General features: G+C 50.0%; 9 protein-coding genes across 9 annotated transcripts; 3 read left to right on the forward strand and 6 right to left on the reverse strand.

Annotated features, from left to right (window-relative positions):
- Nucleotides 1–185: 185 nt before the first annotated feature.
- Nucleotides 186–2,086, reverse strand: JCM6883_002893 (uncharacterized protein; the record flags this gene model as incomplete). The annotated part of the gene is made up of 11 exons (XM_076630685.1): nt 186–383; nt 451–513; nt 573–648; nt 717–906; nt 966–1,061; nt 1,135–1,312; nt 1,380–1,480; nt 1,548–1,670; nt 1,756–1,818; nt 1,894–1,946; nt 2,031–2,086. 11 exons carry the CDS (start codon nt 2,084–2,086, stop codon nt 186–188), a joined length of 1,197 nt encoding a protein of 398 aa, XP_076489422.1.
- Nucleotides 2,087–2,482: 396 nt separating this feature from the next.
- Nucleotides 2,483–4,073, forward strand: JCM6883_002894 (uncharacterized protein; the record flags this gene model as incomplete). The annotated part of the gene is made up of 5 exons (XM_076630686.1): nt 2,483–2,538; nt 2,600–2,812; nt 2,880–2,952; nt 3,018–3,429; nt 3,598–4,073. The coding sequence occupies 5 exons, from the start codon at nt 2,483–2,485 to the stop codon at nt 4,071–4,073; spliced, it is 1,230 nt and encodes a 409-aa protein (XP_076489423.1).
- A 447-nt stretch (nt 4,074–4,520) lies between these two features.
- On the reverse strand, nt 4,521–5,586 carry JCM6883_002895 (uncharacterized protein; the record flags this gene model as incomplete). The annotated part of the gene is made up of 2 exons (XM_076630687.1): nt 4,521–5,128; nt 5,205–5,586. 2 exons carry the CDS (start codon nt 5,584–5,586, stop codon nt 4,521–4,523), a joined length of 990 nt encoding a protein of 329 aa, XP_076489424.1.
- A 934-nt stretch (nt 5,587–6,520) lies between these two features.
- JCM6883_002896 (uncharacterized protein) lies at nt 6,521–7,170 on the reverse strand (the record flags this gene model as incomplete). The annotated part of the gene is made up of 2 exons (XM_076630688.1): nt 6,521–7,050; nt 7,128–7,170. 2 exons carry the CDS (start codon nt 7,168–7,170, stop codon nt 6,521–6,523), a joined length of 573 nt encoding a protein of 190 aa, XP_076489425.1.
- A 903-nt stretch (nt 7,171–8,073) lies between these two features.
- JCM6883_002897 (uncharacterized protein) lies at nt 8,074–10,452 on the reverse strand (the record flags this gene model as incomplete). Its single annotated transcript, XM_076630689.1, has 7 exons — nt 8,074–8,736; nt 8,800–9,174; nt 9,235–9,485; nt 9,547–9,906; nt 9,976–10,080; nt 10,147–10,224; nt 10,293–10,452. The coding sequence occupies 7 exons, from the start codon at nt 10,450–10,452 to the stop codon at nt 8,074–8,076; spliced, it is 1,992 nt and encodes a 663-aa protein (XP_076489426.1).
- An 847-nt stretch (nt 10,453–11,299) lies between these two features.
- Nucleotides 11,300–15,442, reverse strand: JCM6883_002898 (uncharacterized protein; the record flags this gene model as incomplete). Its single annotated transcript, XM_076630690.1, has 12 exons — nt 11,300–11,699; nt 11,768–11,934; nt 11,993–12,367; nt 12,434–12,750; nt 12,815–13,174; nt 13,238–13,342; nt 13,412–13,489; nt 13,553–13,814; nt 13,879–14,076; nt 14,169–14,555; nt 14,626–14,823; nt 14,906–15,442. The coding sequence occupies 12 exons, from the start codon at nt 15,440–15,442 to the stop codon at nt 11,300–11,302; spliced, it is 3,384 nt and encodes a 1,127-aa protein (XP_076489427.1).
- Nucleotides 15,443–15,872: 430 nt separating this feature from the next.
- On the forward strand, nt 15,873–17,440 carry JCM6883_002899 (WD40 repeat domain-containing protein; the record flags this gene model as incomplete). The annotated part of the gene is made up of 8 exons (XM_076630691.1): nt 15,873–15,890; nt 15,976–15,998; nt 16,055–16,180; nt 16,260–16,382; nt 16,453–16,788; nt 16,861–17,004; nt 17,065–17,288; nt 17,361–17,440. 8 exons carry the CDS (start codon nt 15,873–15,875, stop codon nt 17,438–17,440), a joined length of 1,074 nt encoding a protein of 357 aa, XP_076489428.1.
- Nucleotides 17,441–17,747: 307 nt separating this feature from the next.
- Nucleotides 17,748–19,323, reverse strand: JCM6883_002900 (uncharacterized protein; the record flags this gene model as incomplete). The annotated part of the gene is made up of 2 exons (XM_076630692.1): nt 17,748–18,700; nt 18,759–19,323. The coding sequence occupies 2 exons, from the start codon at nt 19,321–19,323 to the stop codon at nt 17,748–17,750; spliced, it is 1,518 nt and encodes a 505-aa protein (XP_076489429.1).
- A 126-nt stretch (nt 19,324–19,449) lies between these two features.
- JCM6883_002901 (uncharacterized protein) lies at nt 19,450–23,536 on the forward strand (the record flags this gene model as incomplete). Its single annotated transcript, XM_076630693.1, has 13 exons — nt 19,450–19,836; nt 19,914–20,340; nt 20,407–20,519; nt 20,577–20,832; nt 20,896–21,284; nt 21,354–21,565; nt 21,632–21,887; nt 21,963–22,083; nt 22,151–22,342; nt 22,402–22,583; nt 22,662–22,873; nt 22,951–23,437; nt 23,507–23,536. The coding sequence occupies 13 exons, from the start codon at nt 19,450–19,452 to the stop codon at nt 23,534–23,536; spliced, it is 3,264 nt and encodes a 1,087-aa protein (XP_076489430.1).
- Nucleotides 23,537–23,604: the final 68 nt, after the last annotated feature.

Genomic DNA, 23,604 nt, shown 5'->3' on the forward strand with positions numbered 1-23,604 from the left:
TTAATTCCTACTTCCGTTGTCGTCGTTGCATATCTTTCAATATCTCTCGAGCTAATTATGTTCGCTCAAGGTCAATAAATCACGTTTGAGCTCTCGCCATCTTTCTTGTACGTCGGTGTAGAGGTCGATGTGAAGAGAATGTCCTTAGTTGATCGAGAGCAAAGCATCTACGAACCGCTACCTTTTCACTTTTTCCCCTTCTTCTTCTTTCCTCCCGCTCCTCCTGATCCGTTGGTCGTCTTTCCTCCTTCGACATCTTCCATCTCCTTCGGTGGTAACTTCCATCCAGGTGCGCGAGTAAGAACTTCGACTCCTTCGGGAGTGATGAGGAGAGTTTCTTCGAATTGAGCTGAGGCTTTTCCATCGCACGTCGCAGCGGTCCACTGCGAGTCGAGCGAGCCACAGTCAGTATGTTGAGGACGAAGAGAGAAACGACGGTGGTGAACGTACGTTGTCAGGCCAGTGAACCTCTTTCTGTTGTCCAACGCAAATCATCGGTTCGATCGTGAAAGTCTATCGCACGGGTGAGTCAGCTCGAATTCCTCCGAGGCCGCAGAGTGGAAAGTACTAACTTGACCGACTCGCATCGTTCCGGAAGCTCGGTTTCCAGCGTAATGAGGAACATTTGGTGCAGAAGGATGAAACAATCTTGACAAGTCCCACATTCCGTACTCAGCGCATATTCCTCGAGCCGAGAAGGGTAAAGTGCGGCTGACTGATGAATACCATGACCGACATAGCATTTGTTCGTCGCGAATCCACGTTTCGAAGCGATCATTTCGATGTGTCTGCCGATATCTTGAAATTGGAAACCGGGTTTACAGAGTCGGATTGATTCGTCGAGACATTCACGAGCACAGGCGATCACGTCGAGACTCGTTTGAGAGACGGAGGAACCGACCGGGTCTGAAAGAGAGAGGGTTAGTTTTTGGGAAAGAGACTTGAGGAGAAGGAAAAGGACGAACAAGTTCCGTTGATATCGCCGTGGAAGCCACCGTGGTACAACGTGACGTCGAGATTGATGATATCTCCATCCTCGAGGGGTCTCGCATCGGGAATGCCTTAAACTCGACGGATCGAAAAGCGTCAGTTTTGCGTTTGACTGAGCCTTGCGTCGTTTCCTGTCTAGCTCACCGTGACAAATGACCTCGTTCACACTCGTACATACGCTTCGAGGAAACTTGCGATACCTAAGTGGAGATGGGTAAGAGTCACGTTTGATGCATTCTGCATGAACGATTTCGTCGAGTTCGAGAGTCGTAATTCCAGGTCGAACGGCAGCGGCGGCAATATCGAGTACTTCCCGAGCGAGCTGTAGCCGCAAGCAAGTTTACATCAGACGTTTGTCACCGACTGATAGAAAACCCTTTCGAACCTACTTTGCAAACTTTTCTCATTCCTTCGATTTCTTCCTTATTGAGCACTTTGCCTCTCGTCATCACTCGATTATTGATCTCCTCCGAGAAAGAGATTCCATTCACTGTTCTTGTCGTGCTTCTTCAGCCTCTACTTACTCTGTTTCGGGTCTAAAAGAGAAAGAGAATCACCTTCAGTTGCGTAATCTGGTTTCGGGATATGATCCGGGACTTCACGTTTCGGCATGGGTTCGATCGGCATGACGGCTCTCAAAGGTCCGGTGTACTTGAAGCGACCTTCGAAACCGTCCTTGGCTACCGAAAGAGCGAGATGGGAGGATTTGTATGGAATTAGCTCATTGCGAAGATCTGGTGAGCTACGATAGGAGGTTCAGCTTACTGCCTTCAGGATATTTGTACGATCCAGGTTCATTCTTGACGTGTAGTAGCTTGTGCGTCTTCCCTGTGAGGTGAAGGTGCAGTAAGCAAGAGTTAGAGCGCAAGTCCCTTCTCGGCTCAGAAGCTCCTCAGGACTCACAGTTGTCTTTGAAGCAAGTAGGACTACAGAACTGAGCTCCCGGGATCTTCAGCCTGATCGTCAGCAACGAAAACGAGGTCAATGCATCTTTGGTTCCAACGAGATTCAGCTCCGAAGGAAGGGGGTAAAGCGCTCACATTTGACAAGTCGGACAAGTATTCTTCCTATCTGCAGGTTTCCCACATCCACTCATACACAGAGAAACTCCCGAACTGGGAAGAGAGGAGGAGGGATCGGTTGTAGAGAGTGGGCTCGAATTCGATTCGACTTGAGGTTTGATGGGAGGTGCACATTAGGGAGTTGGAACGGGAGAAGGGTCGATAGCGTTCATCTTGCTCTGCTAATTCGGGAGGAGAGGGTAGGAGAGGAAAGGAAAGGGGAACAAAGAGCGAGACAAGTCGAAGGGTCGACTCGAAGGGGGCTGTGCTCGAGTCGGTGATTCCGGTAGTTGAAACTCGTAGCGCTCGACTTCTAGCCTACATGCTTCATATTTGCGAGCTTTTGAATGGAAGGGGATCAAGGAGGACGTGATTGACGTCGTCGTTCAACTTTGACTGCCTTTCTTCCTCTCTCTTTACTCTTGACGACTATGCGACCGCCTCAACCTACCTCGAGTCTCTACAAACCGCCTCTAGGTACCTCTCTGTACGCGTTCACTCGTTCTCGCGTGCTCTTGTAACTCGCTGACGTTTTCATCTTCCTCTAGATCTCTCCCCTTACGTAGCGGTTTCCACGCCTGGTTGACTATCGATGGAATCCCTGCACCTCTCTACCACCTCGAATCGCGACCTGGCCGAACCGTCTGCTACGTGGAAAGTCGAGTAGGAGCCTCTTTTGCCGTGAATTTTAGTCAGGAGGGTTCGTCGCGCGCAAAGGGAGAGAAAGGGTTTCAGGCAGCAGTGTCGATAGATGGACAATGGTGAGTCCTCGCAATGTCTCAAGCTTTCGGAAAGCGCGGAAAGCTTAATATCTTGAGAGGATTGCAGGCAGAGAGGGAAGAATATTACGAAAGAAGCTTTACCGGGGCTGTGGGCGTTGAGCGGAAAGAGGGACAGCGATGTGAGTGCACCTACGACGTTAATACGAGGGGCGTCTGAACTGATACGTGCGGACTTGGTGAACAGAGCACGGAACGACCTTTCGTTTTTGGCGAACTTTCAACGACTTCGCACGATCAATTCGCTTCGACGTCTGAACAAGCTCTTCAATCTCTCGGCTCGATCGAACTGAGATATAGACGAATCAAGAAGATCAAACCTCGAACGTCTAACATCAAAGGGGAATACGAAACTCCGGAAAATCCTCAAACCTTTCACGAAGACTCGAAAGCCGCAGTTTTGGATCACCAGAGCAGGCGAGTGACTGTCCCTTCGTTACATAGTGTTAGAAATGTCCCTGATGTATTCGGGTTGTTCACATGCAGATTGGGACCGTCACAAATCGCTCAATTCAAGGAAGAACGCCAAAACAAGTACGTTTACCATGAATCGAAAGGGGACCCGTATCATACTTTCAGGTTCTTCTATCGCAGTAGGAGTAAGCCAATCTATCTCTTCGTGCCCCCTCTCGTGAACGGAAGAGGAACTCACTCGCTTTGCCCGTTAAACAAAACCAGGTTACCTCGAAGCTCACAACCTTCTGCAACGTATATTTCAGCACAAATCTCTCTGTAGAATCACTTAGCTGATCTTCTTACCTCTGTAGCGATCCCTACGAACCCCGAAATTTCGACTTCGCTCGATTCTTCACTCCCCAACCCGTCGACCTCGACTCCCTTCCCCGCCGCTCGTTCTCGTTCGATCGCGGCTTCTTCCTCTTCCTCTTCGTCTACGAATCGTTCTCGCCGTCTCTCCCACACGGCCGAAACTGAACCCTCTCCATTCTTCTCAACTCACAAACAACTCGCTTCCGCCCACGATCCACCAGGACAAAGCTCCATCTCGTTGCACGAGGAGGAAAGCTCGAACGCTGAACAGATTCGATTGATCGACGAGAAGCTCCGAGAACTGGAAGAGATCACGGCGCAGTATCACAAAATGAAGAGAAGGGACAGTGAAAGGATCGATGGAGATGAAGGAGGGGCGTTCGGGGAAGGAGAAGGAGAAGGAGAGGAAGGACATACAAGGAAGAGACCGAGGATCCAGAGGGAGAAGGAGCCTGAGGTGATCGTGATTGATTGAATCGAGTCGAGTCGAGTTGAGCTATGACGTCGGACGTTTTCCTCATCCGTTTCTCCTTTGTTGACCGTCCCTGAAGAATCGTCAATCTGTAATCATAAGTTTTCGTAACCTCGCTGTAACTGGAATGCAGAGAGTATCGGAGAGCGGTCTCGCTGTCGCAGGCGAGAACAAATTCACCTTTTCTCGCTTACTCCTGTCGTTCTCATTGTCACGACAACCGAAAGTGGTTATAGCGTAGTAGGGAATAAAGAGAAGTAGTACTGTAAGACCGACACGAAATAAAGACAGAACAAAATTAAAAACGAAATCTGCAACCTCGCTGCCCTCCTGATTTGGTATAACGCTCCTATAGGGTACGTCCTACAGTTACTCCCTCACTCTCCTCCTTCGTTGCCGCGACCAGAACTCTTCTGAGATAAAAAAGGCTCCAGCCCAGCTGGGTTGTTCCTAGAAAATTACCTCGATTCCCCCTCCTTTGCACGCCTCCAACACTCGTTCCATCTTGACCGTCATCCCCGGCGCTTCTATCGAAATTCGGGAGGGACGGAATGAGGCATCGAGATAGATTGATTTGAGGGCTGACGTTTTCAGGGTTCCAAGGGCGGCGATGAAGTAGAAGATGGTGTCAGAGATGTCCGTGTCATGGACGATAGCTCCTGGCTTGTCCATGACACGAAGATGATGAGCGGAAGCGAGAGAGCGAACCACGTCGGTGTCGTTGAGATGAGCGGGGTAGACATCGACTAGAATGCTCGGAGAATATTTCGAGAGGAGGTTGTCTTTAGTGACACGATAGAGATCTGTATTGACGCAAATTGCATCGAGTTGTGGGAGTAGTCGGGCGAGGTCGGGTCCGATAGTTTCGAGGGAGGAGTGAAAGGAATTGTATAGTTGGAGTCCGAGGGCTCGGAGCGATGGCAGATGTTGTGGATTCAACATAGATCCTACAACCGAGCGTACCGCATCGTGATCAAGGGCGAGAGATCGAAGAGCAATGCAGGGACGGGAAATGGTGCGGTTCAACGCAGATCCGGAAATGTGCAGGTTGACGAGTTCTGAAGAACGGAGCACGAAAAGTTGGAGCAAAGGCTTCGGGGCCGTAGAGTAGGGAGCGATTCGAAGAAGACTCACTCGTGTAGTCGGCTAGAACCCCAAGGTCGAGCTCCTTGTCTATCGCGGGGCGCTTGAGGAGAAGACTTTCGAGGTTTTGGCAACTTCCCAAAAGCGCCTTCATGGGCTTGAGTTTCAAGTACCTCTCCAAAATGAGCACTTTAGATCCCAAAGTCTCCTTTTCGTCAGATACAAGCAGGTTGAGCTGCGGATTCGACCGAATATGGACGATTTCGAAGAGAAGTGGTTGTGCGATCGAGCGAAGTTGTCGAGAGACGAGGGAGAGAGAGCGGAGAGTGTGTCGTCGTTCGGCGTAGGTGGTTGAATGGTAAGTATGAGGTACCGTTGCTTCGATAATGTCGCGAAGGAGTTCGAGAGGAAGAGAAGAGAGTTTGTCGGTCATCGCGGGAAAGTCGAAGGTGCGGGAGTTCAGTCGGAGAGGATTCTACACCGATTGTACAAGTCGAAAGACGGGTTAGTCCGAGCTCTACGAGGAGCAGGAGCCGGAGAAAGGTGCGAAGGCAAGGAACGAGAAAAGTAGCTCAGACTCACTAAGCTCGACTCGAGTCACTGTACAAAGCCTCTGATCTACTTGAGAGCCACCTAAGACTGTCTTTCCGCGGCTTGACGAGAGTTGAAGGGGCTCGAGAGAGATCAAATTGATGAAAGCGAACGGGAGACGCGAGAAGGACAAAGGACCGTCGAGAAAGTGCTTGGCGGTGTAAGAGCAGTAGAATGAAGTGTTTACGAGAAACTCGGACGCTGAATGTTGATGGGAAGTGGGAGGGAGAAGAAGAGAGCGAGATCCTGGTTTTTGGCTCGACGATCGATATATTTGCTCTTTTTGAACCGGACGAGAAGGACACAGGTATATGCTATGGATCTATGGATTCTTACAGAGCCCGAGTAAAGCAAAAAAGTAAAGAGGAGAGGTCAAGACTCCGAACAGCAATTCCGCGAGCCTTTCGAGTGTCGAGGGCCTCTCTCCCAATCTCGGATGCTAGTAGACGACTCGCAATTGCGGGACAGGTAATACGTGTTGACAAAGTAATCGAGGGAAAAGGAAGACAAACATGAAGACTCAGAAGGAATAAACGAAATAGAAAACGAACAATTCGAAAACTTCCTCAGCAACCTCCTCTCCCTGCTCGTCCGCTCATGCCCATCATCTTCTCACAAAACGTCGGTATCTGATTGCTCCCACTCTCTTCTCCTTCGTTGCCTCGACCAGAACTCCTCGGAGATGAAACGGTCTTGGGCGTATTCGGGTTGCCGCTCGAAGATCACGTCGATTCCAGCTCCTTTACACATCTCCATCACTCGTTCCATCTCGCACGTCAACCTTGACTCTTTGATGTGAATTCGGAGGGATGAAACGATAGATCTAGATAAATTGACTTGAGGGACGACGATTGCACTTCTCCCGCGGCGGCGATAAAGTTCGAGATTCTGCGAGGAGCTTCCGACCGCCAAGAACCATGGTCCTTGATGCGAAGATGATGAATGGATCCGAAGGACTGAATCGAGTTGAACCCAATGAGGTCGTTAGGAGGGACATCGACCAGAATCCGGGGAGAATATTCCGAGAGGAGGTTGTCCTTGGTGAGGAGATAGAAGTTTGAATCAAGACAGATCGCATCGAGTTGTGGGAACAGTCGGGGGAATTCCGTTCCATCGATGTCGGGTAACGTGACACGAGATCCTTGGAGCCCGAGGGCTCGGAGCGACGGTAGATTCTCCGGATTCAGCATACGTGCTACTACCGAGCTTGACGCTCCGCCGATGAGGGTGAAAGATTGAAGAGAAGTGAATGGACGGGAAACGGTGAAGTGAAAGGCATATCCATAGATTTGAAGATTGACGAGTTCTGAAGAATGGAAAACGAAAAAGCTGGAGCAAAGTCTTTGAGGCTATAGAGCGGGACCGACTCGAAGAAAGACTCACTCGTGTAGTCGGCTAATGCTCCGAGGTCGAGATAGCCATCCATTTCATGGCGCGAAATGAGCAGACTTTCGAGGTTTTTGCATCTTCCCAAGAGCTCCTTCATGGGCTCGAGCCTCAAGGGACTCTCCAAAATGAGTTTCTTGGATCTTGAAGTCTCGTTTTTGGCGGATACAAGCAGGTTGAGCTGCTTATTCCAACGGATGTGGACGATTTCGAAGAGAAGTGGTTGTGCGATCGAGCGAAAGTGGCGCGACACGAGGGAAAGAGAGCGGAGAGTGTGTCGAAGTTGCTTGTACGTGCTAGAGTGGTAGGTATGAGGTACCGTCGCTTCAATGATCCCGCGAAGGAGTTCGGGAGGGAGAGAAGAAAGTTTGTCGGTCATCGCGGAGGAACAAGTGCGGGTGCGAAAGAATAGGCGAAGGAGGTTCTATCGCAGTCACACGAGTCACATTAGGGTCAGTGACAGCCTCAGGAGGAGGAAACGCGAGAGGAGATCGATGGAAGGAGGCCTCGAAAGAAACTGGCTCAAACTCACTCGGAAGCGAGACAGTGTGCTGCGTAACCTATTATCTACGTTCTAACTCGACTGCGTGACCTCCACGACCGCTATATTGCGCTTGAAGGGCTTTGAGAAAGAGTTGAGTGATGAAAGCGAAGTGAACGTTCTAAGTTGATACACGCTGCTTGAGATGGTCTGTAGAGGAGCTGACTGCTGTGTGGTTTGCACTAGTCGGAGGGTCAGTGAGTCGAAGGTGAAAGTCGAATGGAGAGCGCGGACTCGCAAGGGCGGAAAGTGCTGGTGGAACTCGCTTCGCCAGATCGCCAAACTCATCCAGCTGCCGTGACGCGAATGAGGACATGGAATGATGGATAAAGCATTTCACTCGTAAAAAATAAGAAAAGCAAATCAAGAAGCAAAAAGAGATCCGCGTAATAGTAAAATTCTTCACGAAGTCCAGTTCGCTTCACTAGCTTCTACGAGCTTCCTTTCGAGTAGGTCGAATAGTCGCTCGTCGACGGTAAGCTCAGGAGGTAGTCGAGCAAGGATCTCGCGGTAAACCAATTTCCTGACCCTCTCCGAAAGGAGCACGAATTCGACGAGCGAGGATAGAGTCGAGTAGCCCGCTGCCTGGAAGAGAGGTGCGAGAGGCGATAAGGAAGGGTCGATAGAGGTCAAGAAGTGTACGAGTCCGGAAACGGGAGGAAGAGTAAGATCGAGAGCAGGACGGGGTCGTTGAGGTTCTTGGAAGAAAAGGTTTTCGCGGGACGTTGCGGCAGCTTTAGCGTGAGGTCGACTAGGGAGGATCGGAGTCGAAACGGGCTGCTGAGAGGCGGAGGTAGGCGAAGAGAGTGTGGCATTCGATTGGGAAGAATTCGCAATCGACGGTTCGAGCGATGGGTTAGAATCCGACGCGGCAAATCGAGGAGGAGAAGCAGAGGTAGCTTGATCGGTGAATTCTGAGGTGGTCTCAATCACAATGACGGATTCGGTCGGTAATGTTGAATGGGTTGGAGTTTGAGCTTGAGCTTGAGGAGGAGGAGACGAGATTCTTGATCTCTTCGAAAGGAACTGACTCCCGATTGATCCACACTGAAGACGCCTCTTCTGCTGTAGATAACCGCGTGTCAGCATCGAACGTACTCGTTCCGTCGAGCAGAGTCGGGAACTAACCGTTAATCTCCTCAAATTGCCATCTAATCTTCCTTTTTCGTCCACTTGCTTGATCACTTCGATGAAATCTGGATCCGTCGGACTCAGTCGCCACTCCGGATTGTTCACGAAGGGTGCGGAAGGCGCGTGTGTGTGAGTAGCGATCCTTTGCTCGACCTTCCAGTTTTCTTCCAGTTCGTCGAAAGTGGCGTTGATTCGGAAACTACAACCTCGACCGGCCATTCCAGGTCCTCGACAATAGACCAAGATATTTCTTTCGATTTCGACTGTCCCAATCTCGAATCCTTGGGAGAACATGATCGAAGCGGCAGAAGCCATTTTCACCGCTCGCAAGGATTCGAATCGATCTCCGACGCCGGGAAGAGGAATGTTGCGCTATCCAGCAACGTGAGTTCAATGAGGAGTCCGAGATGGAGGCGGAACAGAGAGACTCACTCGGACGCTAGTTTTCGCCTCGGCCTGAGAAGGGGGAGGAGGGATGGAGTTGTCGTTCTCAGCAAGGTGATTCGAGTTCGGCTCCACAGGAGATGGTTCAATTCGAGCACTTTCGGAGTCCTGAGAAAGCGTGGCGGCGTCGGCAACTATCTCAGGACGGGGAGCCGGAGCTTTTGAAGCCGTTGAAGGTTCTGAAGCCGATTCTTTGATCCCTCGAATCGGTTCTTTCGATTGTTTGTTCGATTCGGGGCCTATATAACGAATATTGGTCAAATCAATCCAGACGAGGCGAAGAAAGGGGTTTCGACTAACGAGTTTGGTTCGCCGCCGGCTGAATCGTTTTCTGCAACTCCTTGACAACTTCTTTCGCATTGTACCACTGATCCAACTTCCTATATCCTCGATGACCAGTCTCGTACAATCGATTCGTCCAACGCTCAAAGACCTTGAGGACGTCGAAAGTCCGAGCTCTCGACTCCTCGGGCCATTGCCAGCGATACTGATAGAGATACACGGCGATGACAGCGGTCGAGATTGAAAACGGGTTGAGTCTGATGATTCGACAGAAAGCGATGTAAGGAGCGAGTTCATCGAGATAATTTCGATGGTCGGCGGCTTCGAGATGTGGTCGAGCGGTCGTGCATTCGAGGATCGCTTTGTGTTCCTTGTCATCTACGAATCCATCCTTTGTCAGTGTTGGGGAGGGATAGCCTATCAAACACGAATTACGAATGAACGTACAATCGTTGAACGATTTCTGAAGGGCAAAGATCTCGTCCCTCTCGTCGATGAACTCTCGGACCGTATCAGAAACAGAAGGATCGGACCACCAAGTCGTATATTCGTCTACATATAAAGCACATGTCAGGAACGATCGCTTTATGCCACGATGAGAGGTCAGAGTAAGATTACCTTCATCGTCCAAGAGCTCGTCGAGGTACTTGTATAGGTCCTCCTGCAATTTCGGTTTACCAACTGCGACTCGAGGATCTACGGAGTTCGTACGTGTCAGGAGCTAGTCGCTGTGATCAAGCGGGGCAGAGAGAGAGAAAGGGTACCGGAAAGACGAGCAGCTTGTCTTCTCGCGACGACCTCCGACATCGGTTCGTTTGCCGACCCTCCGCTTGATTGTTCAGATCCCGAACGATTCGGATCATTGGGTGCTTCTTCACTTGTTCTGTTGGTTGCTTTCGTCCTTCTCGAAGCGGTTTTGATCATACCGTTGCCTCCTTTCGATCGAGCGAATTGTCCATTGTTCTTCCTCGCCAAGGACAAAGACTCTAGGCGATGGAGCAGCGTCAGAGAGCGCAACAATCTCGAAGAGGCAACAAAAAAGGTGCTTACCCTGAGCGAAGATCGCGGTCGACCTGGACTCTTCTTCGATCTGCCCCCTTTCTTCTTCTCTTCCTTTTGACTCTCGCACTTCCTACTCCCTTTCTCGTTGCTCGTTGAGTTCGTAGGCGGTCCCAATTTTGCTTCCCCGTTTCTTCGTGCTTGCTCTTCTCCTTGACGTTCGCCCACGTATCCTGAGTCTCTACTTGATCCAACAACCATCTGTGACGAACATGGGAGAAGCTGGACGCCAGAATCGTGATGAAGAGTCGGCATGCTTTGAGTGAGGATGCAATGACGAAGAGGACGAGAGTAATGGATTTGGGGCATTAACAATGACTGCTGAAAGTGATGATGACTTCCACTGACCCCTTCATGCGACCATCCGCTCACTATCTTTTTGAGGAGAGGCGGAATCGAAGTTCCGAGATGAAACGAAGAGGGGAAAAAATGAGGTGCGAAACAGGTGAGAAGGGAGGTGACCGCTGTACGTGTAGTTGTAGTGTATTGTGCGAGCTAGTCGGAGTAGGTGGAAGGTGAGCGAGTCGAAGGTTGGAGTTGCACGACAAAAGTGAAGCGAGCGCTCACACTTAAAGCTCGCAAGGGTGCACGCTCGAGCTGGCCCTTTCCAGCTCATCCAGCTTGCTGGTACTCGTACGGATTTGGAGAGGTCACAAGAAGGGAGAATGGATATTAACAGAAGAAATATGGAAACGAAAACTGACAAAAATCGTTACGAGGTCCAATCTGTTTCACTAGCTTCTACGAGGTCCCTTTCGAGTAGGTCGAACAGTCGCGCTTCGACATCGACCTCAGGAGGTAGTCGAGCGAGGATTTCGCCATAGATCAATTTCCTGACCCTCGGTGAGAGGAACGCAAGTTGTACGAGCGAGTCGAGTGTCGAGTATCCCGCTGCTTGGAAGAGCGGAGCGAGAGGCGTGAGAGAGGAATCGAGAGCGGTGAAGAAGTGGGCGAGATGAGGGATTGGCGGAAGGGAGAGATCGAGGGGACGTTGCTTTTGTGTTTTCTTGAAGAAGGGATCTTCGGGAGCGTCGAGGGTAGGAGTAGCTTCGAGACGCTGACCGAGGGAGGCGGTGGTACGTGGTGGGTGGCAGGGGGCAAGGAAAAAGCCGCTAGAGCGGGGAAGTCTCTTCGATAGTTCGCGATTGACGATTCTTCAAGCATTTCCGGACCGTCGGACGGGGTAGATCGAGGGAGAGAAGCAGGGGATGGCCGATTTGAAGACTCGAAGGTCTTGAATCCAGAGATAGACCCTGTCGCCGTTGTCGATTCGTTCGGAGGAGAAGCGGTTCTTGGTTTCTTGACAGGAGCTTCACCGTTCGATTCACGACGAATCCGCTTCTGTGCCTACAAACGCTCAACTGTCAGTACCCGTCTGCACTGGTAGAGTCGATAGAAAGCTAACCTTGACTGTCCTCAAATTGTCGTCCAATGTTCCTTTCTCATCAACCTGTCGAATCACTTCGACCAAATCTGGATCTATCGGATTCGGTCTCCATTCTGGATCGTTCACTAAGCTCGCGAAGGGTTTATGACTATGTGAGGCGGTCCTCTCCACGATCATCCATTTTCCTTCGTCGTCGTCGAGAGTCGCGACGATTCGAAAGCTGCAACCTTGTCCAGCGAGTCCCGGTCCTCGACAGTAGACCGAGATAGTCGTAGAGGTCTCCATCGTTCCAATCGTGAATCCTGAAGAGAAGATGACTGCAGCGGCGGTCGACATTTTGACGGCCCGTGAAGATTCGAATCGATCTCCGACGGCTGGGAGAGGAATATTGCGCTACGCTCGAGTTTTCCGCGATGAGCTTATAGAAACCAAGTGAGTTGTGAGGAAGAGAAGACTCACTCGAACTCTGCGTTTCGCACTGACAGGCAAAGAGGGAGAAGGAGGGCGAGAAACGGGAGGAGTCTTTGTGGGAACGGAGACGGAAACCGGTCTCGTCTTGTTGAGAGTCGGTCCCGTCTTGTTGTACTGTCTCGTCGGCTTGTAAGTCGGTTTTCCACGACGGGGTCGAAGTGCTCGAGAACGATCTCGTTTGAATGGAGATATGGAGAAATGATCCGAAGACGGCGAAGGAGGCTCGTTTTTCGATGTGGAAGGTTTGGGAATCGATTCTTGAGTAGCTGGACTCGGTTGTTTGACTACCGAAGCTGACTGTGAGCCTACTCGTACACAGCTAATTCAGTTTGAGCTCGTATATCCTGAGAGACAGGAAACTCCACTGACGACTTGAGCTCGAACTCGGTTGGATCGCCTTCTGCAGTTCCGTTACTACCTCACTCGCGGTCAACCACTGGTCCAGCTTCTGATAATCCTGATGATCAGTCTCGTACAATCGATTTGTCCATCGTTCGAAAACCTTGAGACTCTCGAAAGTGCTCTCTCTCGGTTCTTCAGGCCACTGCGCTCGATATTGATAGAGGTAGACAGCGATCATAGCAGTCGAGATAGGGAACGGGTTGAGTTTGATGATGTGACAGAAGGCGACGTAGGTAGAGAGTTGATCAAGGTAACTGCGGTGACTGGCGATAGAGAGATTTTTTCGACCAGTCGTGCATGCCGCGATCGCCTTCTTTTCCTTCGCATCTGCGGGCGTTTGGACGATTTCAGTGAGCACACTTCAAGAATGAGAGTTGAGAATGTACGTACAATCGAGAAACGTTCTCTGCAAAGCGAAAATTTCTTCTCGTTCATCGACGAACTCCTTGACCGTATCAGAAACAGAAGGGTCGGCCCACCACGGTCGATACTCGTCTATGCGAATGTTATAAATTGTGAGCTCCTTGAACAACACATCTCGATATGTGCAGAGAAGAAACTCACCTTCATCGTTTAGGGTTTCGTCGAAATATGTCCAGAGATCTTGCTTGTGTTTCGGCTTGCTAGTTTCCACATTAGGGTCTGCAGAACATGAAAAAGTGAGAAGTGGGTTCTCTGCGTTCTTGCGAGGGAGGAGAACCGCACCGAGTGGACGACCAGCCTGTCTTTTCGCGGTGACCTCTGAAATTGATTCATCACTCGAGTCTCCGTCGTCCTTCGTATCGTGCGAGTTCTCGAGATCCGTCAAGTCGCTACTGAGGTTCCCCTTCATATCGGGAGACGGATTCGTCGGCTTTGAAGCGCTTTCAGTCGTTTTGTGGTTTCGACTTCGGAGACTTTGAGAGACGGTTACTGCAGGTGTTTGAGCAGGCGACGAGGTTGAAGGTCCAGAGAGGGGACTTGAGGACTGCAACAGACAAATAGGTGAATAAGCGAGACAATTTCGGGAAAAGGGTGGAACTTGAGCTTACCTTGAGCGAGGCTTGCGATTGATCGGGATTGCGTCTAGCTGAAGTTCCTTCTTGTGTCTTTCGATCGTGCGACTTTACCGTCTGCGCGTCGCTCCTTTCTTGTGCTGGACCTCCGATCCGTTTGTTGAAGAAATCTTCCGAAGCGTATTCCATGAGACTTTTGTAGAACTTGCCCGTGGGAGTGATATGCTTCAGGTTCTACGTTTCGGACATCACACAAAGAGGACGGTGATGAGCTAAAGGTTTGCAATCCGACTCACTCGGCGCGAAAAAGAAGAGGATCAACGAACCATCTGCTTCAGATCTTTTCGATCGATAGTGATTCTGGCCTCGACGGGACGACCGCTTATCCGACCGATAACCTCCTCACTCTGTTGTCTCCGTTCCAACTCTGCAAGAAAAGTCTCGAGATCTTTCTTCTCACCGTCTCGTAAACTTCGGAAACCATCGAGGACATCTCCATCTTGAGGGTCGCGTCGATGAATCGCAATGATCTCACGAGGTTGTCCTTGAACGACGAGAGAATCGATGTAAGGTCCGAATTTACTCGTACGCGACGAAAATTCACGACTTTTCTTCGATCGATCGACGTTGCCTCCGTCCGTTGTTTGGGCGAAGTCGGCTGCGATCGCTGGAGCGGGAGGCGATGATTTCGATCCAGACAGGGGACTTGAAGTCTGCGGACGACCCTTGTATCAGTCAACAGAACGAAACAGTTTCGAAAAATAGGATGAAATCGAAGCTTACCTGAGTCGAGGCTTGCGATTGATCAAGATTTCGATTGGGTACAATCTCTACTTCCGTCTCTTCATTGCCCCGCTTTGCCTTGTGTGTGTCGTTCTCTCCTTGGGCTTGAACTTCGACTCGATTGTTGAAGAAATCATCTAAAGCGAAATCGTGTAGACTCTCGTGGAACTTGCTTAAAGGAGTGATGATTCCGAGATTCTGTAAGTCGGAAAGACCAGGACGGAGTGAGCTTGGCTCGCCGAAATGAGTCATTTGGAGCTAAAGATGAGAGTTGACGAACCAAATGACGAACCAAATGCTTCACTTTCGCTTTAGCCACAGTCTTTCCCGCCTCAACGGAATTCATTATGTGTACAATCTTCGAAAGTTCCCCCCCTTGTCTCTCCACCTCACGAAGAAGAGTATCAAGAGCTTTCTTTTCGCTATCTCGTAAACTTCGAAATCCATCGATCACGACTCCATCCTCAGGGCTGCGTCGACGGATCGCACTGATTTCTCGAGGGTGTCCTTGAACGGCGATAGAGTCGATGTAAGGTCCGAATTGACTCGTACTTGAGGAGAATCTGCCGCTGCTTGGTCGATTGACGGGAACGGTCGCAGCCTGTCTGGATTCCGTTGGTATCTTGCCGTTCGCCTCGTTCGTGTCGTTCGCCTCGACCGTCTCATTCGTCTCTGCCGTACCGCTTCCGTCGCACTCGTTCTTGTTGTTCAAGACTCCGTCCGATTCCTTCGATCCCGTTTCCCCATCTCTTGGTTCTTTCTCGTCCTCTTTCGCTTCCTCCACGACTCCCAAGTCTTTACTCGACCCAATCAACATTTGAGACGAACAAGCGAGAAGCTATCGAGCAAAAGTCACGTCCGCAGAGTGAGCACGAGTTGAGCGAAATGACGAATCGAAAGACAGAGACGAACCTGCTGCATCTCTGCCGCCTTCTTTTCGATTCTTGACCACACGGGAACCGGTTCAAGAGCTCCTCAAGGCGAGGAGAGGTCGTAGTGGAGTGAGAATCGGATCGGGAGATGAGGGGAGGATTAGGCGGGACCGCGTGTTATTCGAGTTTCGGAAGTCTTGCGAGGTCGAGTAGGTGTTCAAGGTAGCTCAAGGATGCTACTGGATCCTCTCAAAGGCCGGCGCGAGGGAGCAATAGCTTAGTACGAAACCAAAACGCGATCAACGAATCCGGCTCGCTCTTGTCCTCTTCCGAATCGCGGGCAATTCCTCGAAGCACGCCGGAAGTTCGTAGAAGATGAGTACGGCAGTCAAGGTAAGCTCGCGCGCAATACTCTTGCTCGTCAAGCGATCTCGCGCCTGCTCACTCAATTTCCATCTCCTCTCTCGCTATCCACCAGAGTACGCCTCTCGTATGCCATGGGTACGTCCCCAACCTTCTTGCATCATCCGCGTGCTTACCCGCTCGCTCTTTCACAGTCACACGAGACCTGTCCCGGCTCTCCATTTCTCTCGGCTCCTCTCCCCCTCTCCCTCCGCTCCTTCCGACCCCAGTTACCTCCTGATCTCCGCATGCAAAGACGGGAGGCCCATGCTTCGAGACTGGTTCGTCATCCCACCTTGATCCCGTCTCTTTGGTCTTCCTACAACGAGAACTGACTTCGAGCAATCCACGGAGAAACAGGGTAGGAGACTGGCAAGGAACGTTCACGGATGAGAACGTGGGACATAAAGGAGCAGTATGGGAAGCTAGGTTGAGTGGAGGGGATGCTTCGTTGGCTGGAACGGCTTCGGCAGATTTCTCTGCGTACGCTTCTCCCTTCCCTCTCTCCCGTCTCTCCGCCACAGCTGACGCGAGAGGTATGAGTGATGATCAGGAAGATCTGGGATACGACTACCGGAAATTGTCTCCTAACTCTACCTCATCAACACATTGTCCGAACTGTCGATTTCTCTTCTTCTTCCTCCCTCTCTTCCCTCTCTTCAACTCGAGTCCTTACCGGTGGACACGAGAAACTCGTACGGATATGGGACTTGAGTCGATTAGGAGAGCACTCGAATCTCGAGGGACAAGAAGTTGGGAACGAAGCGGTTCAGGAATTGAGGGATTCGACGACGGAAAAAGGGACGAGTCATGAGGGAGTTGTCAAGAAGGTTTTGTGGGATAAAGAGAGAGGGTGTTGTATTACTATGGGAGAGGATAAACTTATCAAGTGAGCTCCTTCGCTCTCTTCCTCGTTCGAAGGAAGGATGGATGGACCGAGCTGATGAACGAATGCGATCAGATGGTGGGATTTGAGAACACTCGCAAAGGTGCATGAACTATCAATGCCGAATGGAGAATCGATCACTTCTATGGAGAAATCACTAGATTCTTCAACGCTTTTCTTGACTCACGGTCAATCGGTTACTTTCTTGGATCTCGCAACGTATGTCGTCTCCTTCTTCTCCTCCACACCATCTACTCACTCTCATCCTTCTCTTTACAGTCGGACAGTCTCCTCGACCCATTCGCTGTCGTACCCTCCTTCATCCGTCTCCGTTCATCCCTCAAACTCGACATTCGTCACCGGTTCAATTTCTGACGAATGGGTTCGACTCCATTCAATGTCGACAGGAGAAGAATTAGAAGTAGGGAAAGGACATCATGGACCGGTTCATCAAGTCGCTTTCTCGCCTGATGGGGAATTGTACGCTTCCGGTTCAGAAGACGGTAAGTCCCTCTCTCTCTTTCTCTGACTCTGACGACGGGGAAATGAGTACTGATGAGGTGGGGAATGAGTAGGTACGGTGAGGCTTTGGCAGACGAGTCCGAAGAATTATGGGTTGTGGAGAGTCAACGATGGAGTAGAATTGGCAAACTGAAGAATAACGAAGATATGTAACAGCTAAGAAAGAATTAAGCAGTCCGTCCTTGCGTGGCTACGTGTTCGAAGCTTAGACTTGGCGCAGCAGAATCGCCGCAGACGCGAGCGTCTGCCTTAGCGAGGTGAGAGCGAAAGTAAACAAAGCTCAACGGATACTCTGGCTCGCCGTTCACCCTCTCAGTTTCGAAATAGGCTCAAGATCGTTCGCTAGATCCATGGTAATCTGTCTGAGACGATATTCTCGCTCCTCGTCAAACATAGCTTCAAATCGAGATATTGCATTCCTTCCCAATATTCACCTTCAATCAGATTCCACCTCCCGCCGACGTCGCCAACCATTTCTCCTTTTTCTCCTTTACCCTCTGCCTCTCCCGCATGACCTTTTTAACTCTCTCCTTTCCCCCTCTCAAGCCTTTACACTCCCATCCAACCTCCCTCAGCCCTGTTTCCGCAACCAGCCATTGTCCCTTTCTCAACACCTCTACCTCTTCTTTCGGTCCTCCATCATATTGAGTTCTGACGAGTTTCGGTGGATTCGGCAGGAGAGCGAGCGAAAGGGAGGAAAGGATTAATTCTTCTTCTTCCAGTAACTCTAACGGGATCGATCGAGTTCTCCTCCTGCCCATTCCCGATCCCGACAACCCCGACTCAGGACCGAGGGAGGACTGGATAGGTGTAGTGGGTGTGTTTGAACCGTTCGTACTCGTAGTAGAAGGAGAAGGAACTGGGTTTAAGACGGCTAATAAAGAGTTCTTGGAGTGACCTATGAGAGGTCGGGAGGATGAAGAGCGGGAATAGGGAGGTCGGATCGTTAGGGTCTCGAGAGTTGGAGGGATGGAGAGAAGGAGGGAGAGAGATGGATGCGGGAGAGTGAAAGTGAGAGATTTGAGGGCGGAGAGTTGGGACAATACGGGGTAGGGAGAATCGGAGGAGAGAGATGGGAGACAGAGTGCGGAAACTTGTTCGTCGGTGAGGAAACCGAGTACGAGAGTTGATAGTTTCGAACAGTCTTGGGAGAGGATGGTAAAGATTTTTCGGAATTCGACGAGTTCGACGTCTCTGATTGAGGAGATTGCGAGATATCTGATCGTTCGAGATGCGTGGGATAGGATAATTGATAGATGGGTTGAAGGAGGGGGTAGACCGAGATTCGAAAGGGTAAGATGAGTTAACCCGGAGACGAATGAGGAGAGGTTTGGCGGATCAACGAGGGAATGAGGGCGAAAGGACGAGTTCAGGAGCGAGAGATGAGTCAAAGCTAGACATCAACGAGGATCAGTGAACATTTGTCGAGAGAGGAGAGAGGTCGGATGCACCTCTGTTTTGCGAAATTAAATGTTTCGGTCTCAGATCATCAATCCCGACCAACTCTAGCCTCCTGACTCCCTGACACTGTTTCAATAACCTCTGTATCCTGATCCCATACCCTTTACTCTGAAACACCCTCCCGAGTACTGTCAATTCCCTCACTTCATTCGCTAATTCTTTCCTTTTCGTCACTGCATCGATTAACAGCTCTAGTTGTTCGACGGTTGAAGTACACGGTTGCGAATATAGTAGAGGTTGAGCGAGGAGTCGAAAGAGGGGAGAGACGAGTGATAGATGAGAAAGCGAGGAGTGGTCGAGGAAAGTGGAGAAAATGTAGAGGAGGAGTTCGATCGGGAGTGTAGAGAGTGACTGCAAAACGGCAATGACTTGTGACGATGATCGTGAGAAGTGGAAGAGGAGAGAAGAAGAGAAAGGCGGGGATTCGGATTCAGGGGAAGAGATCTTCAGTTCTCGAAATTCTCGAAGTCCAACAAAGGGAGCACCCTTTTGTCCTCGGACTCCTGTTTCTCGCACAACCAGATGCTCCGGAGCAGTTTGACCAGACTTATCCATTCACCTCCTTCGATCACCCGTTCAATCTCCTCCAGCAGTCGATCTCTCACTTCTCCTCTTTCACTCCACCGCCGCACAACTTCATCTCTTCCGAACACTCCTCCAGTATCACGAAGAAGATATTTGATGACGATCACTCACCCTAGTCAATACGTACTCAACGCTCCTTCTCCCTACCTCGTTCAACCTTCCCTTCCCTCCTCGTCGTCATCACCAGCAACTTCCTCGAAATCCACCAACCTCTTACCAGGTTACGAACTCGTCCCTTCCACAGATGGACGACCCTCCTACTCGATCTTCAACAGAGCACCAATCGAACAATCGCCCAACGATGACAAGTTGTATCGATTGATCATGCTCGAAAATGGTTTGGAAGCATTAATCATTCAAGACCCTAAAGCGGATAAAGCTTCCGCGGCGATGGACGTCAAAGTTGGACATTTGTCTGATCCGGAAGATTTGCAAGGGTTGGCACATTTTTGTGAACATTTAATGTTCATGGGAACCGAGAAAGTAACGAAACTACTCTCTCTTTTCTCTCTCTCTTCTCTGCCGTCTATGGAGTTGATCCTGGTTTTGAGTTGATGTAGTACCCGAAAGAGAACGATTATACAGAGTTCTTGACGCAACATTCAGGATCCTCGAACGCGTTCACGGGGATGGATCAAACCTGTTACTTCTTCGACGTTTCTCCTTCCTCTCTCGAACCCGCGTTGGATCGATTCGCACAATTCTTCATTTCTCCTTCGTTCGACCCTAGATGTTCCGAACGAGAAGCGAACGCGGTTCATTCAGAAAACAGTAAAAACTTGCAAAACGATATGTGGAGAATGTTTCAATTGGATAAATCGACGTCGAGTAGGGAGAACCACGTCTATTGGAGGTTTGGAACGGGGAATAAAGAGACTCTTTGGGATGAACCGATGAGAAAGGGGATTGATGTGAGGGAGAGGTTGATCGATTGGTGTGAGAAACATTATTCGGCGAATATTGCGAAATTGGTAGTACTTAGTAAAGGTCAGTCGCACTTCTCTGATTCTACCGGAAGTAGACTTTGGGACATGCTGACAACATTATCTGTAGACTCACTCGACAAGACGACGCAGATTGTGGTCGATCAGTTCTCGGCAGTCAAGAATCGAAATCTATCTCCTCCTAATTTCGCCGGTTCTCCTTTGACCGAAAAAGAGCTAGGCGTGAGTTCTCTCACTCCCTCTTTCCTCGTCCTATATACTGACCCTCTCGTCGAATAGCGTACACTTTTCGTCAAATCTGTCCGCGACACTCGTTCCCTCGAAATCACTTTCCCCTTCCCCGACGAATCTCAATGGTACTCTACGAAACCCGGAGGATTCCTCAGTCACTTGATCGGTCACGAAGGAAAAGGATCGATCTTGAGTTTATTGAAAGAACGAGGATGGGCGAACGGAATGAGCGCCGGAGCTGGAAATGGTGCGAATGGGTTCGAGTTCTTCAAGATTCAGGTGGATATGACTCAGGAGGGATTAGGTGAGCCTCTCTCGCAACCCTAACCGACTAGATTGAGTACTAACGCTTGCTCGTCCGAAACAGATAACTACGAAGAAATCGCCCAACTAGTTTTCGCCTACATTTCACTCCTCCGTTCCTCCCCTCCTTCCTCCACACTTTTCTCCGAAGTCGCCGCGCTCTCCTCCCTCGCCTTCCGTTTCAAAGAATCCTCTTCCCCCTCCAACACCACCTCAATGCTCTCAATGTCGATGTCGAAGCCCTATCCTCGCGAGAAGCTCCTCTCGGCTCCATGGCTCTGCACCGAATGGCACCCCCAACAAGTCGACGATCTCCTCAAGTTGATGACTCCGGAGAATTCGAGGTTGTTCGTCGTTAGTCAGAAAGAAGTTGGAGGGAGAGTTTATGGGGAGAAGGAGAAATGGTATGGAACTGAATATTGTATCGAGAAAACTTCCGACAAAATCCTCCACGTACGTCTCGTCTATCTTGTAGTCGGCTACTCGGAAAAGTGACTGATTGTCGAAGACTTTGACGTACAGTCTAAATTAACCGCATCTGACTTCCCCGGACTTCACTTGCCAAAACCCAATCAATTCGTCCCACAAGACCTCGAGATCAAATCGAAGCAACCAGTCGAGACGCCAGCGAAGAGACCGTTGAACTTGAAGAATAGTCCGACGACGAGGTTGTGGTTCAAGAAAGATGATCGTTGGTGGGTACCTAGAGCGGCTTGTTTCTTCTTGTTCAGATCGTACGTCCACTTCTCTCGTTTCAGTGATGCTCCTATCCTTCACTGACGACGAGTGAGATTGCGTAGACCCGAGATCGATTCAACCGCGATCAATTCAGTCAGTTCGAAACTCTTCACCGAATTAGTTCGAGACAGTCTCAATGAATATTCCTACGATGCCGATCTCGCTGGATTGAGTTATTCGTTCGAACAACAAGGAGATGGGATCTTGTTGAATGCCGATGGGTATAACGATAAACTCGCGGTACTGTTGAGGGTCGTCGTCGAGAGGATGAAAGGGTTGAAAGTGGATAAGAAGAGGTCCGATATTATTGTCGATCAGGTCAGTCCATCGATTTCTTCGAATCTGGAGCACTGTGAAAGGTGAGCTGATGCAAGGAAAGGGTGTGGTCGACAGATTCGAAGGCTTTATGTCAATTTCGCTTTGGAGGAACCTTATAATCACGTTTCGATCGATGCTTCCCACCTCACCCAAGCGACTTCTTACACGATTCAACAAAAGCTCGATGCGTTATCTCGTGAGTTTCTGAGTTCTCGACATCAACGAGAAATCGCAGTTTTTCACTGACCAAAATTCGTTCGCAGAAATCACTCCCGAATCATTACAAAATCACATCTCTCGAGTTCTCTCACGACTACACATCGAGGCACTCGTACATGGAAACATGCTCAAGGACGAAGCCATTTCGTTATCGAACGATATCGAATCGATTCTATCTCCTCAACCCTTAACTCCCTCCGAGCTTAAATCTCATCAAGCTCTTGTTGTCCCCGAAGGTTCGTGCCTCTTTCTCTCAGCGATGAATTTCGTTTGCTGAGACCGATCGCGAGAACAGGTAAACATCTTTACCGACGTCTTGGAGGAAATCCGGAAAACCCAAACGCAGCAATCGAACAATTCACCTACGTCGGAGACATTCAAGACGATTTACTGAGGTGTAAACTCGCTTTGTTCGGTCATATCGTTTCGGAACCTTTGTTTGACGTTCTGAGGGCGAAAGAACAATTGGGTTATATCGTTCGTCTCTCTTTTCACTCTTCCTCAGCCCTCTTTGCTCGGAAGGAAGGAGAGCTAAGTGATTTTTGGAGAGAACAGGTTTCGTCTGGACCTCGTAAATCTATCGGGTTCATGGGATTGAGGGTGATCGTTCAATCGGAAAAGGATGCTCAATTCGTCGAAACGAGGATTGATGCGTTCTGGGAAGAGTTCATGAAGACGTTGGAAGAGATGTCAGAGGAAGAGTTTGGGAAGTATAAAGAAGCGGTGAGGCAGAAGAAATTGGAGGATCATAAGAATCTTTGGCAAGAGTCAGTTCCAACTCACTCCCCTCTTTCTGCGTCGAGAAGGGAATTCGTGCTGATGAGAAAGTGAGCGATGTCGATAGATCTTCACATCTCTGGATCAACATCCATTCAGGATGGTATGACTTCGAACAACGATCTCGAGACGCTTCCCTCCTCTCAACAATCTCCAAATCCTCTCTCATCGATTTCTTCCGCACCCATTTCTTCTCGTCCCCTTCTTCCCCGATCCGTCGTCTCTCAATCCACCTCGAATCTCCCCGTCTAACTCCCGAACAACTCGCAACTCTCCTCCCGGTGATCGCTTCGTTCAACCTCGAACCAGCACCAGACCCAAAACAACTCGAACAATTCGTTGCTTCCCGACCTACAATCGACCAAGCTCTAGCGTTCTCCGAGACATTCCTTCGTGGCTACGGTAGAGGAGATGAGGATGTACAGAGGATGAAGAACGAGATTGAGAAATTGAGGGAAAGGAAACAAGTTCCGGAGGGGTACGAGGAAATTTTAGACATGGATGAATGGAGGAACGTACAGGAGAGAGCGCCTTACGCGAAACCTGTCAAAGAGGTGAGTCGTCTCTCTTTCTCTATCAAGCTTTTGTGGAATGGGAGCTGATCAGGGGAGAACGAGGAACAGTACGCCGATTTGTTCCCGGCGAAAATGTAAAAATCTCGCAACTTTCGCATTTCTCGCAACTTCGCACCCCACTCTCTCGATTGTTTTGTAGACGTTTT

The sequence above is a fragment of the Sporobolomyces salmoneus genome, assembly GCF_050403485.1.
Source record: "Sporobolomyces salmoneus JCM6883 DNA, S_salmoneus_JCM6883_v1_ctg11, whole genome shotgun sequence".
NCBI lineage: Eukaryota > Fungi > Basidiomycota > Microbotryomycetes > Sporidiobolales > Sporidiobolaceae > Sporobolomyces > Sporobolomyces salmoneus.